This window comes from Callithrix jacchus, chromosome 9 (assembly GCF_049354715.1).
Source record: "Callithrix jacchus isolate 240 chromosome 9, calJac240_pri, whole genome shotgun sequence".
NCBI classification, from domain to species: domain Eukaryota; kingdom Metazoa; phylum Chordata; class Mammalia; order Primates; family Cebidae; genus Callithrix; species Callithrix jacchus.
Genome location: NC_133510.1, coordinates 66,212,090 through 66,229,547, shown reverse-complemented (window position 1 = coordinate 66,229,547; position 17,458 = coordinate 66,212,090). Strand labels below are relative to the sequence as shown.

Sequence of the window (17,458 nt, the reverse complement as noted above, 5' to 3'; positions counted from 1 at the left end):
GGCGGGGGCCGCACAAAGCCCTATTGTGGCTTGGGGATGGCTGCCACAGAGTGGCTTTTGTTCCTCTGCTAACTCCGTGGCGGGCCCAACTGATTGCAGGCCCGGGGCAGGGGGCGGGTGACGTGCCAGGCCGCGTCCGCCCGCCGGGAGCCTCACCACCGCCTGACTGGGACCGCGCAGTAGCCCGCACTGCAACCGCGGTGCCCGCGCTCGGGTCGCGTCACTGCACTGACCAGGGTAGAAACCAGTGAGTCTTCCCAACTCTGCAGAAAGCACTGCACGCCCAAAAACTGAACACGGCTGGAGGATTTGACCGATAAACAATTTTGTGTTTTGTTTTGAGACGGAGCCTCGGTCTGCGACCCACTCTGGAATGCAGTGGTGCGATCTCTGCTCACTGCAATCTCCTCCTCCTAGGTTCCAGTGATTCTCTTGTCTCAGCCTCCCAAGTAGCTGGGACTACAGGCGCCTGCCATTACCTCCGGCTAATGTTTGTATTTTTAGTAGAGACGGGGATTTCACCATGTTGGCCAGGATGGTCTCGAATAACTGACCTCAGGTAAACCGCCGGTCTCAGCCTCCCAAGGTGTTGGGACTGGTGTGAGCCACCGCGCCCGCCGATGAACTATTTAACTGCGAGCATAGTAAGCAAACATGCACAGTAGAATATTCGCGCATGGGTAGTCCCCAATTTGCCAAAGAAAAAAATCCTTGAACCACTCTTCACCCTTCCTCTTCTTTTCTCACCAGGACAAAATTTTAAATCCAACTTTTATTTATTAAATTAAAAAAAAAAAAAAAAGAAAGATTCCACAAAGGGCATGATCCCTTCCTTTCCACAATGTTCTCTCCCCAAGCTCCAGCGGCTTTAACCCTTTAACTTGGGGCCTTGAGACAGCAGGGTACAGAAAAGGAGGATCCAAAGTTACAGGAAAGGCACGAAGCGGCTTTAAAAGTCACTGGAGGTGGAGGTGGGAGCATTGGAAGTACCAGGGTGGGGGCATGTGGGTGCACACCCCGATCAGCGCGGGAGCCTCTGTCCTCCTAGCTCTATAAGTTCTTCTTTCTCAGGGCTTCTAGGCACCAGGTCTAGCACAGTGCCTTGCACAGAGTAGGCACTCAATAAATACTTGATTTACTTGAATTTGATCCCAGAGAAAGCCTTCCCCACCCATTCTTCAGGAGGTGCACCTCCAAACCAATGTCCTCCTGTTAGATGGACTTCCCCAAAGAGCACGTCTAAGATGGCAGCTGCAAGCCTCCATAACCATGGCAACAGGGGATTGACCTGATGGGGTCATGGTGTCTAAGAGGAGGGGCAGTGGAAGAACCTGCTCTGAGGTCAAGGGAGCTGGGGTACATTCCAGCCTTCTCCCCTCCATAGGACTTGAGGTTTCACAGCTTCTGGCTGGGGCTGGGGATATTAAGTATCCCCTAATCAAGAAATACCCCATCAACTCTTTAGCAGAGATCTAGCTAACCCAAAGTGTAGAGACTTCATTAAAAGAGAAACCCCATCAACTGAGATCCTGATGGTAGACGTTCTCTTAACAAGACCTTCTCCGCTAACATTTTGTCTATACAGAGATGCATTTGGCTAGAATTTTCTGGCAGAAATAGATCCGCTTCCCTCCCCAGCTCACTCAACCTGACCCGTCATCATAACTTACATAAATAGAATTATTATTATTACTATTCATTACTCCTGGTACATAGGGGTTAAATATACAGGCCTGGGGGCAGCCTCCCTGACCCTGGGGTCACCCCATCTTTGGGATCAGATCCCCACTGGTCTGCCCCCTTCTTGGCACCCTGCCTCTGGCCAGGTCACTAACCCCAATCCCCCTAACCATGGTCCCTGATGAAGAGGCCACCAGGGGGCAATAAATTATCATCATTATCATTGTGTTTGTAGAAAGGAAAAAAGGCTCTGGAGAATGGAAGCAATGGTGGGAAGTTGGGAAGACTAACTGGAGCCTGGAGGCTGAGGGACAGCAGTAAATAAACTTGAGAAGCAGAAAGGGTACATACATGTCAAGGAGCTAGATGAAGAACTAGTATTGGGAGCCCAAATGGAAAGAAAGTGAGTTGGCGTGGTGGGGCCAGAGTCTAGGAAGCTGGAGTTCAGGAATCAGGCACAAAGGGAGGGCCTGAGATGAGAGTTTCCAGAAAGCCAGTCTCATGGTGAAGGGAGAAGGTGAGATGAGGAGGCATGCAAGGAGATACCCAGGCTCAGAATGGCCAGGAGGGAGACAGAGGGAGAGATCCCCAAAAGATGCATGCGTGGGGTAAAGAGAGCGATTGTCAAGCAGTGGTCCAGAGAGCCAAGAGAGACTGGCCGGCAAGCCCTGGGGTGGGAGGCCTTCCACCCAGCTCAGATCTCCAGCAAGTTGCTCTGCTCAGGACTGCCTCCAGGGGCTTTCTCTGGGGTCGCTGGTGAGGCAGAAGGTCGGGGTGTCTGACTGGCCTCCTCTTCCCCAGTGTTGCGACCCTCCCCTAGCTCCTTGGGGCCACTGGGAGGGGGACCTGGGCCTGGCTCGCCGTGAGTGCGCTGGTGTTTGCTCAGGTGGTCGCTCCGGGTAAATCGCTTGGAGCAGAGCAGGCAGGTGAATTTCTTCTCCCGGGTGTGAGTGCGCACATGGCGCTCCAGCTCATCTGAACGAGTGAACCGCTTGCCGCAGAAAAGCCAGTTGCAGACGAAGGGCCTCTCGCCCGTGTGCCAGCGCAAGTGGGCCTTCAGGTGCGAAGCCTTGCCATACACCTTGCCGCAGCCAGGGATGTGGCAACTGTGAATGGGCTTCTTCCGCAGCCCAGCTGCTGCTGCTCCCAGCCGCTCTAGCTCCTGGCAGTTGGGGCAGTCACAGGAGGAGCGCCCTGCCCCACTGCCCCCATATCCACCACTGCCCCCGGTGCTGGCGCCCCGTGGGGGTTTGGCTCCACCACTCCCCTCCAGCTGCCCGCTATTTCCCACTGCCTTGGGTTTATAGACATCTTGGGGCAGGACATGCTGGGGCCCTGGTTGCAAGAGGTGGGGAGCTGGGTAGGGGGCTGGATTAAGGGGGGCAAAATCGGACGGGTAGGTGGGCAGTTGGGGGTTCAGTGGAGGCTGAGCAGGGCCTGTGGGCAGTGTTCCTTGCAGCCCATCACTCTGGCCCTGCCCCCCACCTAGCCAGTTGCCTCCAGGGTGCATGTCCCACCAAGGAGTAGGAGCGTTGCCCGGGCCTGGTGAAATTCCTGCATGGATGCCCGCCTTGTACCAGGAACCATAGGGGTGTGTCATGTCCAGAGAGGTGTAGACACTGGGTAGGCAGTCAGAAGAGCTGTGCCCCTTGGGCACTAGTAGCCCGGGGTCCTGGGTGCCAGTGGGACCAGGGAATGAATGGGAAAAGGGAGGGTAGTCATTGGCATAGCCCGAGGTGGGTGCTGGAGGACTGCCTGCAGGTGAGAGGAGCCCATTCGTGCTTGAAAAGGGGGCTGGATAAGCATCCCCCATGGTTTTGGGAGCTGAAAGGTCACTGCCCACAGAGTACAGCTTCTTTGCGCCTGCTTTGCCCAGTGTTGTTGAGTCCCGAAGAGGGCTGGAGCCACCAAATTTGCTGCAGGCTGCCGTCAGCATGGCCAGGGGACTGGAGCCATAGTGAACTTCCTCCTGTGGAAAGAGGGATGCACTGCTTAGGGAGAGGGGAGGATAGGTGCAGAATGAAGGGCAGCATTTTAGGACTGAGACATCCATAACAGAACAGAGGGGTCAGGGAAGAGTTGAAGAGGGTGGAGACTTACAGGTAAAAGAGGTTGGCCAGGCCAGGCGCAGTGGCTCACGCCTGTAATCCCAGCACTTTGGGAGGCTGAGGCAGGTGGATCAGGAGGTCAACAGATCGAGACCATCCTGGTCAACATGGTGAAACCCCGTCTCTACTAAAAATACAAAAAATTAGCTGGGCATGGTCGCGCGTGCCTGTAATCCCAGCTACTCAGGAGGCTGAGGCAGGAGAATTGCCTGAACCCAGGAGGTGGAGGTTGCGGTGAGCCGAGATAGAGCCATTGCACTCCAGCCTGGGTAACAAGAGCGAAACTCCGTCTCAAAAAAAAAAAAAAAAAAAAAGCGGTTGGCCAGTAAGAATGGACCTCAGGGCAGTGCTCACATGGAGTCATAGAAGGAGAAGAGAGGCTGAAAACTGCAGTCCAGTACCCTAACCTGGGAGGCAGTAGGCAGAGCTCATTCTGGAGTTACTAGGGGTGTCCAAGGAACAGGAAGCTCTTTTCTTTTCTTTTTTGAGGTAGAGTCTTGCTGTTATCGCCCAGGCTGGAGTGCAATGGTGCGACATTGGCTCACTGCAACCTCCATCTCCTGGGTTCAAGAGATTCTCCTGCCTCAGCTTCCTGAGTAGCCGGGACTACAGGCGCATGCCACCGCACCCAGCTAATTTTTTTGTATTTTTAGTAGAGTTTCACCATGTTGGCCAGGATGGTCTCCATCTTCTGACCTCATGCTCCACCTGCCTCGCCCTCCCAAAATGTTGGGATTACAGGCGTGAGCCACCAAGCCCAGCCTATTTTTTTAAATAAAAAGAAAAGAAGATTGGGTGTGGTGGCTCACACCTGTAATCCCAGCACTTTGGTAGACTGAGGAGGGTGGCTCTCAAGGTCAGGAGTTCAAGACCAGCCTGACCAACATCGTGAAATCCGATCTCTACTGAAAATACAAAAAATTAGCCAGGTGTGGTGGCGGCACCTGTAATCTTGGCTACTTGGGAGGCTGAGGCAGGAGAATCACTTGAACCCTGGAATGCAGTGGCACAATCTTGGCTTTGCCTCCCAGGTTCAAGTGATTCTCCTGCCTCAGCCTCCCACGTAGCTAGGATTACAGGTGCATGCCACCATGTTCAGCTATTTTGTATTTTTAGTAGAGACAGGGTTTCACCATGTTGGTCAGGCTGGTCTCAAACTCCTGACCTCAAGTGACCCACCTGCCTCGGCCTCCCCAAGTGCTAGGATTACAGGCATCAGCCACCATGCCCAGCCAAAATACTTTTTTTTTTTGAGACGGAGTTTCACTCTTGTTACCCAGGCTGGAGTGCAATAGCACGATCTCAGCTCACTGCAACCTCCGCCTCCTGGGTTCAGGCAATTCTCCTGCCTCAGCCTCCTGAGTAGCTGGGATTACAGGCACGCGCAACCATGCCCAGCTAATTTTTTTGTATTTTTAGTAGAGACGGGGTTTCACCATGTTGACCAGGATGGTCTCAATCTCTTGACCTTGTGATCCACCCGTCTCGGCCTCCCAGAGTGCTGGGATTATAGGCGTGAGCCACCGCACCTGGCCCAAAAAAACTTTTTTTTTTTAGAGACACTCTGTCCCCCAAGCTGGAGTGCAGTAGCGCCATCATAGCTCACTGTAGCCTCAAACTTCTTTCTGGGCTCAAGTGATCCTCCCACCTCAGCCTCCAGAGTAGTTAGGACTACAGGCACATGCCAGATGGCTTTTTATTTACTTTTATTTATTTATTTATTGAGACAATGTCTTGCTCTGTCACCCAGGCTGGAGTGCAGTAGCGCAATTTCGGCTCACTGCAACCTCCACCTCTCAGGTTCAAGCAAGTCTCCTGCCCCAGCCTCCCGAGTAGCTGGGATTACAGGCGCCCGCCACCATTCCTGGCTAATTTTTGTATTTTTAGTAGAGACAGGTTTCCACCATGTTGACCAGGCTGGTCTCGAACTCCTGACCTCATGATCCACCCACCTTTGCCTCCCAAAAGGCTGGGATTACAGGCCTGAGACGACACATTTTTTTTTTTTTTGGTTTTTTTTTGAGAGAAAGTCTCGCTCTGTCGCAAAGCTGGAATGCAGTGTCATGATTTCGACTCTTTGCAACCTCCACTCCCAGGTTCACGGAATTCTTCTGCCTCAGTCTCCTGAGTAGCTGGGACAGGCACACACCACCATGCCCAGCTAATTTTTGTATTTTTAGTAGAGACAGGATTTCACCATATTGACCAGGATGGCCTCCATCTATTGAGTTCATGATCCACCCTCCTCTGCCTCCCAAGGTAATCACGCTGTGATTATAAGTGTGAGCCACCGCGCCCAGGCCGCCTAGCTCTTTTTAAATGGCTGTGGGAAGAACTGGTGAAAGAGACAGCAGCTAGCTGAGGTGAGAATTGGGGATCCTGACCCTTGGAAGTCAGTTTCGAGCAGAACGAGGCCATGGTCAGGGTCTTGAAGAGGAAAGGTGGGGCTCAAAGAGCAGCACGGGGAGAAGGCCAAAGTATTAAAGGACTGTATTTGCTCCCATGCCTGATTTCCCAGCTTCGTCCCATACCCCATATTTCATTTCCTGTCGCTGCTTCAGCTCCTGACTAAGGCAGTGGCCTGGTCTCCCTGAGGTCCAGTCCTCATGTCCCTGGTAAGGAATCTCTTGGCAGGGACTCAGGCTGGGGAGCAAGAGGAAGTGATGGTGGAGACACTGGGACATTGAGAGGGAACAGGGCTGCAGCCAAGCCAGAACTGTGGCTGAGACAAGAATGCCTTTCAAGCAGGCAGTGAGCACCTCCTGCTTTGTGGTGCCAGCTGGTACCCCTTTGAGAGGGCTAGAAGAACCCAAAGTCATCATGCCCTTCCAAGGCAAGGAACTGGGGTGACTAACATACTGGCTCACAGCCACGTTGCTCCATGCCTCAGCGTCCCTAACACGCAGTCCTTCTAGCACCATGAATGAAGGAAGACATGGATGTAGTGCATGGGTGTCTTTCAGGAACGTAAAGTATCTTCTTAATGCCCACCATACTGCTGCTACCAGGCCAAATCACCCCCGGGAGCTCATGGTACCTCTCTTTGGGTGAGTCATCCAAGGAAGAAATGCTCTATAGCATCCCTGGCTGGCATAGACATTCATATACTGCCGGGAATCCCACCAAAGAAAATGCCCTCAAAATCTAACCCTATACAGTTATATGGGTTTGAAAGGGCTAGAAAAGCAGTTTTGAGGACTGGGGTCTTCATAAGCTGATATGCCTGTTGCTTTCCCAGTAAAGCAGAGAAGAGAATTCAAGAATCCAGAGTTCTCACACCTGCCTGGTAGCTCCTAGTATGTAGTTTGTGTACGATGCCCACCTGAGAGGTGTGCCTGGGGCCCTGGGGTTGCCATGAGGCGTGTGTGCAGCCCCTCCTGCGCTACTCCCCAAGTGCAAACCTGCTGCTCCTCCTGGGCAGTTACCTCTCTCTAAGGTCCTGTTGACTCCCAAACTGAGCCACCAAAAGCTTTCTCCAGTCTAACCACAGTGAACCCCCAGGGTTACTTCTAGTCAGGGTTTCCCCGGAAGCCCTGACCTTCCAAGCAGAGGGTGAGCCACAGCAGGGTAGCTGATGAGGAGGAATCAAAGCCTGGCAGAAAGAAGAGGTAGAAACATGGAGTTCAAAGGAGAGGGGCAGGTACTCAGAGACATGGGGCACGAAGGACCTGTGTAGGGTGACAAATTGACATAAAAGGCCCATAGCAACAGGGGAAGAAGAACTAGAGAGGAAAAATTGGCATTAAATGGCAGAAATAGGTGTAATTCCAGTGCTTTGGGAGGCCAAGTGTGGGAGGGTTGCTTGAGGCCAGGAGTTTGAGACCAGCCTGGGCAACATCATGAGATCCCCATCTCCATAACAAATATAAAAATTAGCTGGGCTTGGTGGTGCACCCCTGTAGTCCAGGCTCCTCAGGAGGCTGAGATGGGAGGGTCACTCAAGCTCAGTAGTTAGAAGCTGCAGTGAGCCATGATTGCGCCACTGCACTCCAGCCTGGGCAACAGAGCAAGACCCTGTATCAAAAACAACAACAAAAAAGAGGCAGAAATAGGCAGGGACCTAAAAAAAGCAGAAAGGTAAAAAGACACAAACTAAGAAGGAGAGATGATGGAAAAGAGACTGGGCTAGAAAAGCAAAGGAAAGCAGAGAGGAGAAGAAAGGAGCAGAAAAAAGAAAAGGGGGAGGAGGAAGAAGAAAGGAGACTTCCTACCTAAGAGAAAACCACCATGGTGCTGGGCCCCAGAAAACCCCCAGACCAGGCCACTCCTCCCTCCTTCTCCCCCCTGACCGCCCCCTCTCCCTCTGCCCAGCCCGGCTCCATGGTTTCCCTGCGGTCGGTTTATTTTTAAAAACGCCGACGCCGTCCCCCGCCCGGCCCTCACACTGCGGCCACAGGGGCCTCAGCCAAGCCCAGGGACCCCACCCAGCTGTGGGGAGGGAAGGAGGGGTGAAAGAAGGCAGCCAGCCCCAGGCCAACAGGAGACCCCAGCCCTGGGGAGTGGAAGCCCAGAGGGCCCTTGAGGGCAGGGAAGGGGGAAGGAAGAACCAGACCCACTCAGAATGCTCTGGAGGCTGTGGGCTGAGCACGTGGCTAAGTTTCACCACAGCCTCAGTTTCCTTCTCTTGCTGATTGTTCTCTCCTGGGAACTCAGAGAAAGAGTCCTGGTTAGGAGTTCTAAGTACATGTCCCCATACCTGATCAATGTGTTCCCTTTCCAGGGCCCAGCAGTCCCACCTTCTAGCTGTTCCCTCCCGACCTCCACCCACCACCCTTAAAAAAATAAAAACAAAACAAAAAAACAGACTTAACGTATCGAAGTGGGACTGTTTGGAAAAAGAACAAGATAGGAGTTGTCCCAACTTTCCCACCCGGATGTGGAGCAGGGGAAGGGGACCCCTCCTCCCAGGTTGCTGGTGGTGCAGTGCCCAGCCTGGCCTCCCAGTGGAAATCTCACTAGACATCTCAGGGCTGACTGGCCTTAGGTTCCGAGCAGCCAAGTTTCCATTTTCCAGTTCTCAACGTTCTCAGCCTTCTCCCAAGTTCGTTAGTTCTCCCAGCTTCCCAGTTCTCCGTTCCCACCTAGGGCTCCAACCAATTCTTCCTCCTTCCTGTTCCCCTGTATCTCACTTGGCCCAGGTGAGCTCCCCATCAAGCAGCAGCTGCTTCCCTCTCTGAACCCCAAGTTCTTCCCACTGCAGAAAGCCTACCCATACCAGGCAGAGGGGTTGCTGGGGAGGTGGGGAGGAAGTTGAGGGCCCAGGTACCCAAAAACGAGGTGGGAGTGTAGAGAGACAGGAGGGACTGGTGTGCCTGTGTTGTAGGCATCTCCAGCTCGCAGGAGTGAGGGGATGTGAGAGTCTAGTTTCCATGACACCCTCCTCTCACCATGCAGTACCCCAATCCCATGTCTTTCCAGCAGGCCTCTGGGCCAGTCCCTCCCAAGCCACCAGCGCCACGTTGGCAACACTGGCATGATGCCCACGCCCACTGACACTGTCCCTGCCCTGGGTGGACCCAGGATTTCCACGCTTCTTATTCCTCAAGACCACAGTGTTTCAATGATGGCTCAAAATAGAGTCTGTTGGGGAGGTGGCAGGATGACAATCTGCCCCCATTGCAGCTGTGGGTAGAGTACAACATCCAGAGACCCCTGGCTGGATACACAGTGTGACAAGGGACGTGGTGGCCATCTGGCTGGCTTGCATGCTATTCCCCAAACTCAGCCACAAACTCACTATCTCACAGCCTTCTGCACACACCAATCCTCACCTGGACTCACAGAACTCAGATGGCCCAACTTTCTCTCTCTGTCTCTCTCTCTCTCTCTCTCTCTCTCTCTCTCTCTCTCTCTCTCTCACACAGAGCCAGCAGCAGGCGGGCACACTCCACTGCACCCTAATGATTATACTCAGACCAATGAACACAGGTGTTAAAAGGCTCCTGCCCCATCTCTCACACACACACTTCTCCTACAGGTTGAGTGAGTCGGCTTCCCGTTTGGCCCAGCACCCCTGGGCCTGAGCTAGGGCACTGGGAAGAGAGATATGGGACCCAAGAATAGGGAAGAGTCAAGGCTTTTGGGGAGGGCCCTCTGGCCCTAAATTCCTGCAGAGACCCAGAAAGCAAGACAGATATAGTGACAGAGGAACAGGGTCAGAGACCCAGAAGCAGGGAGGACTCTGGCCCTGAGTGGCTGTGAGCCCTCCCTTCCCAACTCCTTGGCTTGGGTCCCCCAGAAACCCTGGTAGAGTCAGAAATTTCTCAAGACCCCAAACCCTGACCCCCATAGTACCCCAGTTCCCTTTGTCCCTATGCCAGAGGCAAGGGATGCCGGGGTCCCAGCCCAGAGGGGAAGTGGCCCAGTCCACCCTGGAGCCTCCCACTCCCAAAATAGAGCTGAGTTTGTCTTTGGCTGAAAGCTAAATATTTGTGAGCCGGGCAAGCGGCCTCAGACCCCGTCCCTCCTCCTTGGTTCCCTCTCAGGCCTGGGCTCAGTTCCCCTGGTCAGCCCCCTACAGGCACAGGCTGGCCTCCTCCTTTCTCTCACAACCTTCCTCCTAGCCTCCACACATGCTCACGGGCCCAGCCCCCTCCCCACACAACAGGCAAGATCCCGCCTGGGCCAGGAGTCCCAGGAGACAGGACCCCAAAGAACTATGCCCGGTTGCTGCTCTGTGCCCCCTCAGCCAGTCTTCTCTGCCTTCTATCTCTGCTGCCAGCTTTTCTGTTCCCACCCCTCTCTCCTCAGTCCCCTCTCCCCATCTTCCTCTCCTATCCCCATCCCTTTTCCATTCCCCACAGTCAGTGTGCTTAGCTGGGATACATTCCTCCTTCTGACCTAATCCCCTCTCACCCTCTATTCACTGCCCTCTGACCCCTGGCCCTATTCTTCCCTCCCTTTTCTCCTGCACCCTGCTTCCCCCTTCTTGGACCCCACTCCTCTCTCCACATCAGAAGGACCCCTGGAACTGACAGGCACCACAGCTACTATCTATGTGAGTTGCAGGAGGTGGGTGGGCAGGGACTAGGACTATTACGGTTGTGGCTGGTTTCCTGGGGGGAAGAGGGGACAGTTACCTCAAGCAGGGAGGACGCCATCCTGAGGCTGGGGAACGGGTCCCAAGGAGCCAGGCAGATGGAGAGAGCTGAGCCGTGGGGGGGAGAGAGAGAGAAGGGAGAGGGAGGGAGAATGGGAGAATGAGAGAGAAGAGATCTAAAGTTAGAAGGGACCGGGGTGGGGGGCTGCTCTCTGTCTGTAGGGATCCACCCTCTAATTACAGCTTTCCCAGCGGAGAAGGCTCCAGATCCAATGAGGAGGGCGAGAGAGGGAGGCAGCGGGTCCAAATTTCCTGCTCCATTTGCTAAGCTCCCCAAAGAAGGGATCAGGGAGGGAGAGGAGAAAAAGGGGCGCCCATGGAAGGGGTGGGAGGCAGGAAAAGGGGAGAGCAACAAGGGCCAGTTGTCAGGGCTTCATCAGGGGCTGCAGAGGGGAGAGGTTAAAGGGATGGTGGACCCCGGTGTCCTACACGCGGCAGCAATCCCATAGGCATCAGTGGACACCCCTCCCAGCGCTCCCCAGTGTTATGTACCTGGGGGAACCTGGGGCAGGCTGTCCCGAGTCTTTCCTCTCTGGAGGTCTGGCAGGGAGACTGCAGGCAGCGGGTGGCCTGAGGGTGCTGGGAGGGATCCGCTGTCTCCCAGGCCAGCTCCACTCCCCTTCCCGCTCAGGCTCCGTTCCTACAGTCCTACTCTGACTCCAGAGTCCTTGCTGCTGCTCGGTGGCTGCTGCTGCTGCTACTGCTGTTGCCGAGGCTGCTGCCGCCCGCCGCTGCTGAGGGAAGGAACAGGAGGGAAAAGGAACAAACCCCAAACCACTAATTAGAGATCCAGGGGGGGGATGGGGGGTTGGGGACGACACTCACACAGAGAGACTGGAACGCACTGACATACACACTCGTGGCCAAACACAGGGGTGATGCATGCACATGTACACACACAGTACCACTCACACGGGCACAGCCACTATCATGAATGAACACAGATGGACACATGCAAATGCACACGGTAACACGCTGGAGGCACATGCGCCACAGCCGCCCCAGCTGACCATGGAGAACTTGCTTCCCCAGTCACCCACCTGCCTCTAGATCAGGAGAGCAGTGTATACGTGCCCAAGTGTGTGTGTGTCTGTGTGTGTTGTGTGAAGGGGGACAGAAGGTTCTGAGGTGGGGGCTTCTGCTGCCTAAACTTTTAGTGTCACTGAGGTAGGTTCCAGAGTAAGGCCTGGAGGAAGGGGTGAAGAGTTAGGAAAGGCTTGGTATTGGCTTGGGGGGTCCCTCAGTTTTCCTCCCAGTGCCTCAGTTTCACTGTTTGGATACCTAGGCCTACCTAACCTTGTGGGGCAGAACCTGGATCTTCTGATGAAGAGAGAATTTAAGACAGCAGAAGGCTAGGCACAGTGATTTATGCCTATAATCCCAGCACTTTAGGAGGCCAAGGTGGGTGGATCACCTGAGGTCAGGAGTTCGAGACCAGCCTGGCCAACATGGTGAAACACCATCTCTACTGAAAATACAAAAAAAAAAAAAATAGCCGGGTGTGGTGGTTTATGCCTATAATCCCAGCTACTCTGGAGGCTGAGGCAGGACAATCACGAACCTGGGAGGCAGAGGCTTCAGTAAGCCGAGATGGTGCCACTGTACCCAGCCTGGGAGACAAAGCAAGACTCAATCTCAAAAAAAAGAAAAGACAGGCAGGGGTGAGGGTGGTAGTGGAAGGTCATTGAGTCAACTCTTTCATGCTGACACCTAGCCCCTTTGGATTATTTCCCCCAAAAAGAAATGCCCTAACCTCCGTCATTCCTTGTCAGTTACCGTCCCTGGGCCTCTCTTGGAGACCACGAGTTTAATCTCCACCCTTTGGTGGACAGTTCTCCTGAGTGATCTGACTTTCCTGGGAACTCCCACTTCCCTTTCTCATTGCCATGCATCAATTCCCTCTTTCGAAGAAAGAACTTAAGTTACAACTTAATAAGGACTTCCCAACTTTGACTTCCCATCAAAATAGGAAATAAGAGAAGAAAGGTCAGCCAGGTTGGGAGGGAAACCTAAAAAGTCTATTACCTGAAACCTGGGCCCTGGACCCCCAAGTGTTTATGGGAGAGAGAGGACTGGGCAGCCTAGTGGTGGAACTGACAGCTCTCCCACGAGGGGGCGGGGCTTAGCCTGCTGGGGTTGTTTGGCAGCTTATTTCTTAACACACATCTCTCCCCCCTCCCAGCTCTTCCTGTAAGGGGAATAAAGGGTCCTTTCCACCCTCCTCACTCCTCAACACCATCCCCTCACTTTCTTGGAGTGCCCACTTCCTCGCTCCTTTAGCTCTCCCAGATCTCCAAAGAAAAGTCTGGGAGGTGGCAGGAGCAGATGGAGGTCCAGGGAGGTTTGCACAGCAGTTTGCCAACAGGCAGGCACGAATTTCAGGGTAGGACCCAGGAGTTCTGGATTCTAGCCCCACGATTTGATTTACCCCAAGGAACTCTGGGAACCCAAGGTTTAGGGGAAGGGTTAGGGAACCAGGTAGCTGACAAAGAGAAAGAAGCAAAAGAAGAAACAGAGCAAATGAAACAATCCAAGAGAATCAGAAGAGATATCACTGGGTATAAGAAAGAGATAGGAAAGAGGAAAACAGAAGACCAGATGTGTGGCTTAAAAAAAAGAAGAAAGATCAGGAAAAAAACTAAAAAGGTAAAGAAACAGGACCAGAGGAACAAAGATGGCGAGACAAAGGCTTGGAAAGGACAGGGAAAATAGCCTGAGGCATAGCCAGGTCCAGAGGAGGAGGAGGAGGAGGAGGAGGAGGGTTGTGCTGCCAGGCAGGTGGGGGGCGGGGATGGAATATAAATAGCGCATAATTGTGTCCGATGATTACACGGGCCACCCCACCCGTCTGCCCGAGAGGAAGTGCCCGTGGTGGGGTGTCCCTGTGACCTCGCGGTCTCCCCCTGGTTGGGAGGAGTCTGAGACTGAGGTGCCAGTTGAATTTCTGGGGCCCCCAACTCAGACGTTGGGAAGGAGAAAATTTAGAGCAATTCCTGTATCACCAGCAGAAAAGCCTAAGACCAGTTTGATCAGGAAGGAAACTGAGGCAGAGGAGGACTCTAGAGAAGCTCCCCTTCCACCCCGTGACCCTCTAAAGAAGAGAGAGCAGGTGAGGAGGGGGTTGGGACTCAGATTAGATGAGAGAAGAAAGGAAGAGACCGAAGGGGAAAAGGAGGAAGGATGGAAAGATGAATGGACAGACAGGGTTGGGGAGAGGAGTTGGAAGAAAGGGTCACCTTCTCACTCCCCGTGTGGGCTTTAATCCCTAACCCTCCCTGAGAAGGGACAGACACATTCAAATCCTAAGCATGCTAGGGAAAGAAAAAGGAGGAGCAGAGTCCCAGCAAGATGTGAGCCAGGGCCCCTGATGGGTCAACATAGGACAGCCCCTGAACACAGGGGCTGGACAGCCCCCCACCAGAGATCAGGGCCAAAGACAGGCAGAGGGGCTGCCTGAAGCCCCAGCTGCTGCCCTCAGGACCCCCTGGGTTCTGACTTCTCCCACATCCTTTTTAAAGATAATCCTGTGGGCCAGCTGAGGTGCTGGTGTTCCTGGGTCCAGCTCCCCAGTCTCCTTTCCAGTGCCCTGAGGGGCTGGAGGCAGCAATTAGAAGCCTTAACCAAGGACTTACCTCCACCCTCTCAGGCCTCCCTCAGCCCAGCCTCCCAGGGGGTGGGGCAGCCCAAGCAGAGGCGCCATGTGGCAGGGGCGGGTAGAGGCTGCGGCTCTGGTCCTTCCAGTATAAACCCCCTAGGCATCTGGTTTCTATCCACCACCCCCCACCACCCTGGGGGCCCCTCAGCCTCCGCCCATGGCCACCCAGACACTGAGCTCCAAGGGATGGATGCCCCAGAAGGAAGGGGTGGGATGATGCCTTTCTGATATCCCAATGCCAGGACTCGCTGAACCACAGGAACCACTCCCTTCTCGCCCTCCCCTAGGAGAATCAGGGTGGGCTTTCTAGGTTAGAGGAGGTTGAATCCGGAACTTGCCCCAGTTCTCCAAATGATTTTGGATCTTCGTGGAAAGATCAGTGGAGATTGGGAGACCTGTACCCCCTATTCCCAAGGGATGCAACCTCCATCGTGCACACCATCGCCCTCTACCACCCTTCTAGGCTGGGCTGTCTCTAACAGCCTCATCCAAAGTGACTCCCAACTCTTCATTGTTGCTGTTATAGAAGGTTTGACTACCCTAGGGAGAATTACCAGAGAATAGTGACCAGAGCCCCTGGAATAGAGAGACTGACACATGCCCAAATGCATACCTGATGAGTGAGACATTCAGATCTGCATACTTGCACACACACAAGGTGACACATAATTCATACACATTTGTACTATGCAGGCACTCATATTGACACACACTGATATATACATATACTCTACAGACAATGCTTACCCCAAGACGCCCTAACCCCCAATCATAAAAATGCACACACCAGTATGTTTACATGCATACAGACTCACAGTCACCTAGAATACCCCCCACATGGACTCACAGACTCACATCAACACATGTATCTACACATGTGGCAAATGTCACACACATATACCTAGGGCTATCGTTATAACTCTACAGCTCTGGAGATCCCCGAGGTCTCCTAAAGGCCATTTGGGAACCCCTCCCCCTATAAGGATCTGGGGATAAGGGTGATATGGAGGCCACTGCCAGTCCTGCAAATTGCTGCCTCCAACTCCTACTAGTATAAGAAGCTCCAGTGTACCTTTAGGTCTGGTGCGTGTGGGGAGTATTTGATCCAATAATCCCCACACACACCAGAGTTCAGAGACCCAGATGGCCCCAGCGAACGCCTTGGCCCTGGGGAACCCCAGCATCCCTACCCCCACCCAGGCCCCTGCTGCTCTGCGGCCCCGCTGACTCATCTCTCCCTCTGTGGAGCTCCCCAACCACAGGGGCCTGGAAGAGAAGCTTGGAAAGTTGCGCTCATGTCCCGGGCCCCTGGTCTGGCCACTACCCCCCCATGCACCCAGCCCAGCCCTTGTCTCTAGTGGATACAGAGAACATAGAGGGGACAGGAAAGAAGAAGCCATCCAGAGACAGGGAAACAGAAAGACATGGGAGAGAGAAAGCAGAAACCAATGGTGGGCCTACGGATAAGAGACCCTGAGGATTGGCTACCAATCTGTCGGGTCCTCCAGGAACAATGCGTCTGATGACCAGGAAAGCTTGCTCCTTGGGCTGAAGGAACATCCACTCATGGCCTCAAGATTGATAGACTGCTGAGCGCCTTGACCCAGCATTTCTGACACGAGGCTCACGGCACTTGGGGAAGAGGATCCAATTTTAGGAGGCAAAGCTGAGGACATGGGGTAGAAGGGAAGCTTTTAAGAGGCTAGCAACCTTTGTATAGAAGAGCTTGGAAAAGGAGCTCCCCACCCCAACAAATATGTACACAAATTTACAGGTACAGACAGACTGCAACTTCCTTCCCTCTCTCCCAGGTCTCCCCACCCCCTCTTCCAGCACTAGGGCTACAAGGCAAGACTTCTGGGACTGGCTCTGGCTCCCCTCTTCTCTGAACCTTAGGTTCCTTCATTGACATTTGAGCCCTGATATAATTTGGCAGCTTTAGGAGAGGCAGATCAGAATCAGAAACAAGTGTCATGACGGAAGGAGGAAGAAGAAATCTGGATGGCAGGGGACAAAGAGGAAAAGGAAAGGAAGGGGAAGACTAAAGTCTGATTCTGAAACAAGGGGACCTGTCCTGGTGGGCGTGTCTCATGTGGGACGACACTGAATTAAGAACCTGGTCATCTCTAGAAAACGACCCTTTGGGCAGGTCGCAGTGGTTCATACCTGTAATCCCAGCATTTCAGGAGGCCAAGGCTGGTGGATCACGAGGTCAGGAGTTCAAGACCAGTCTGACCAATATGGGGAAACCCTGTCTCTACTAAAAATACAAAAATTAGCTGGGTCTGGTGGCTTGCGCCTGTAATCCCAGCAATTTAGGAGGCTGAGGCAGAGGAATCACTGGGACCCGGGAGGCGGAGGTTGCGGTGAGCCCAAATCGCTCCATTGCACTTGAGCCCGGGAAAACAAGAGCAGAACTCTGTCTCAAAAAAAAAAAAGGAAAATGACCCTTTCTAAAAATAATATCCTAGAATCTGATACATGAAATATTCTTATGTCTTTCACAGGGAGAACTTGGGGTGATAGAATTCTGATTACATCATCCCTAGGAGTAAGGCTGAGCAACCCAAGGGGATGATCCTTCAAAATCCTACATACAGGCTGGGTGCGATGGCTTAGCCCTGTAATCCCAGCACTTTGGAATGCCGAGGTAGGCATATTACCTGAGGTCAGGAAGTTCGAGGCCAGCCTGGCCAACATGGCAAAACCCCCTCTCTACTAAAAATACGAAAATTAGCAGGGTGTGGTGGTGCCTGCCTGTAATCCCAGCTACTCGAGAGGATGAGGTAGGAGAATCACTTGAACCCAGGAAGCAGAGGTTGTCGTGAGCTGAGATTGAGCCACTGCACTCCAGCGTGGGAGACAGAACAAGACTCCATCACACACACACACAAAATCCTAAATACTCATCTCTCC

At 53.5% G+C, this 17,458-nt stretch overlaps 1 protein-coding gene across 2 annotated transcripts; it reads right to left on the bottom strand.

The window, feature by feature from the left end:
- Positions 1 to 757: 757 nt before the first annotated feature.
- SP7 (Sp7 transcription factor) lies at positions 758 to 11,589 on the bottom strand. Of its 2 annotated transcripts, XM_035256645.3 has the most exons (3): positions 11,380 to 11,589; positions 10,868 to 10,935; positions 758 to 3,649 (listed from the first exon to the last, which is right to left on the bottom strand). In XM_035256645.3, exons 2-3 carry the CDS (start codon positions 10,886 to 10,888, stop codon positions 2,375 to 2,377), a joined length of 1,296 nt encoding a protein of 431 aa, XP_035112536.1. In that variant the 5' UTR covers positions 10,889 to 10,935; positions 11,380 to 11,589; the 3' UTR covers positions 758 to 2,374. The 2 variants fall into 2 exon arrangements, with proteins under 2 accessions (XP_035112536.1, XP_035112537.1); XM_035256646.3 differs by lacking the exon at positions 10,868 to 10,935.
- Between the last annotated feature and the right edge of the window lie 5,869 nt (positions 11,590 to 17,458).

Coding starts and splice junctions, on each gene's coding strand:
- SP7 (XM_035256645.3), bottom strand. CDS start 10,888: ATGGCGTCCTCCCTGCTTGAG. Junction 3,650..10,867: donor TGGCGTCCTCCCTGCTTGAG/GTAACTGTCCCC, acceptor CTCTTTCCACAG/GAGGAAGTTCACTATGGCTC.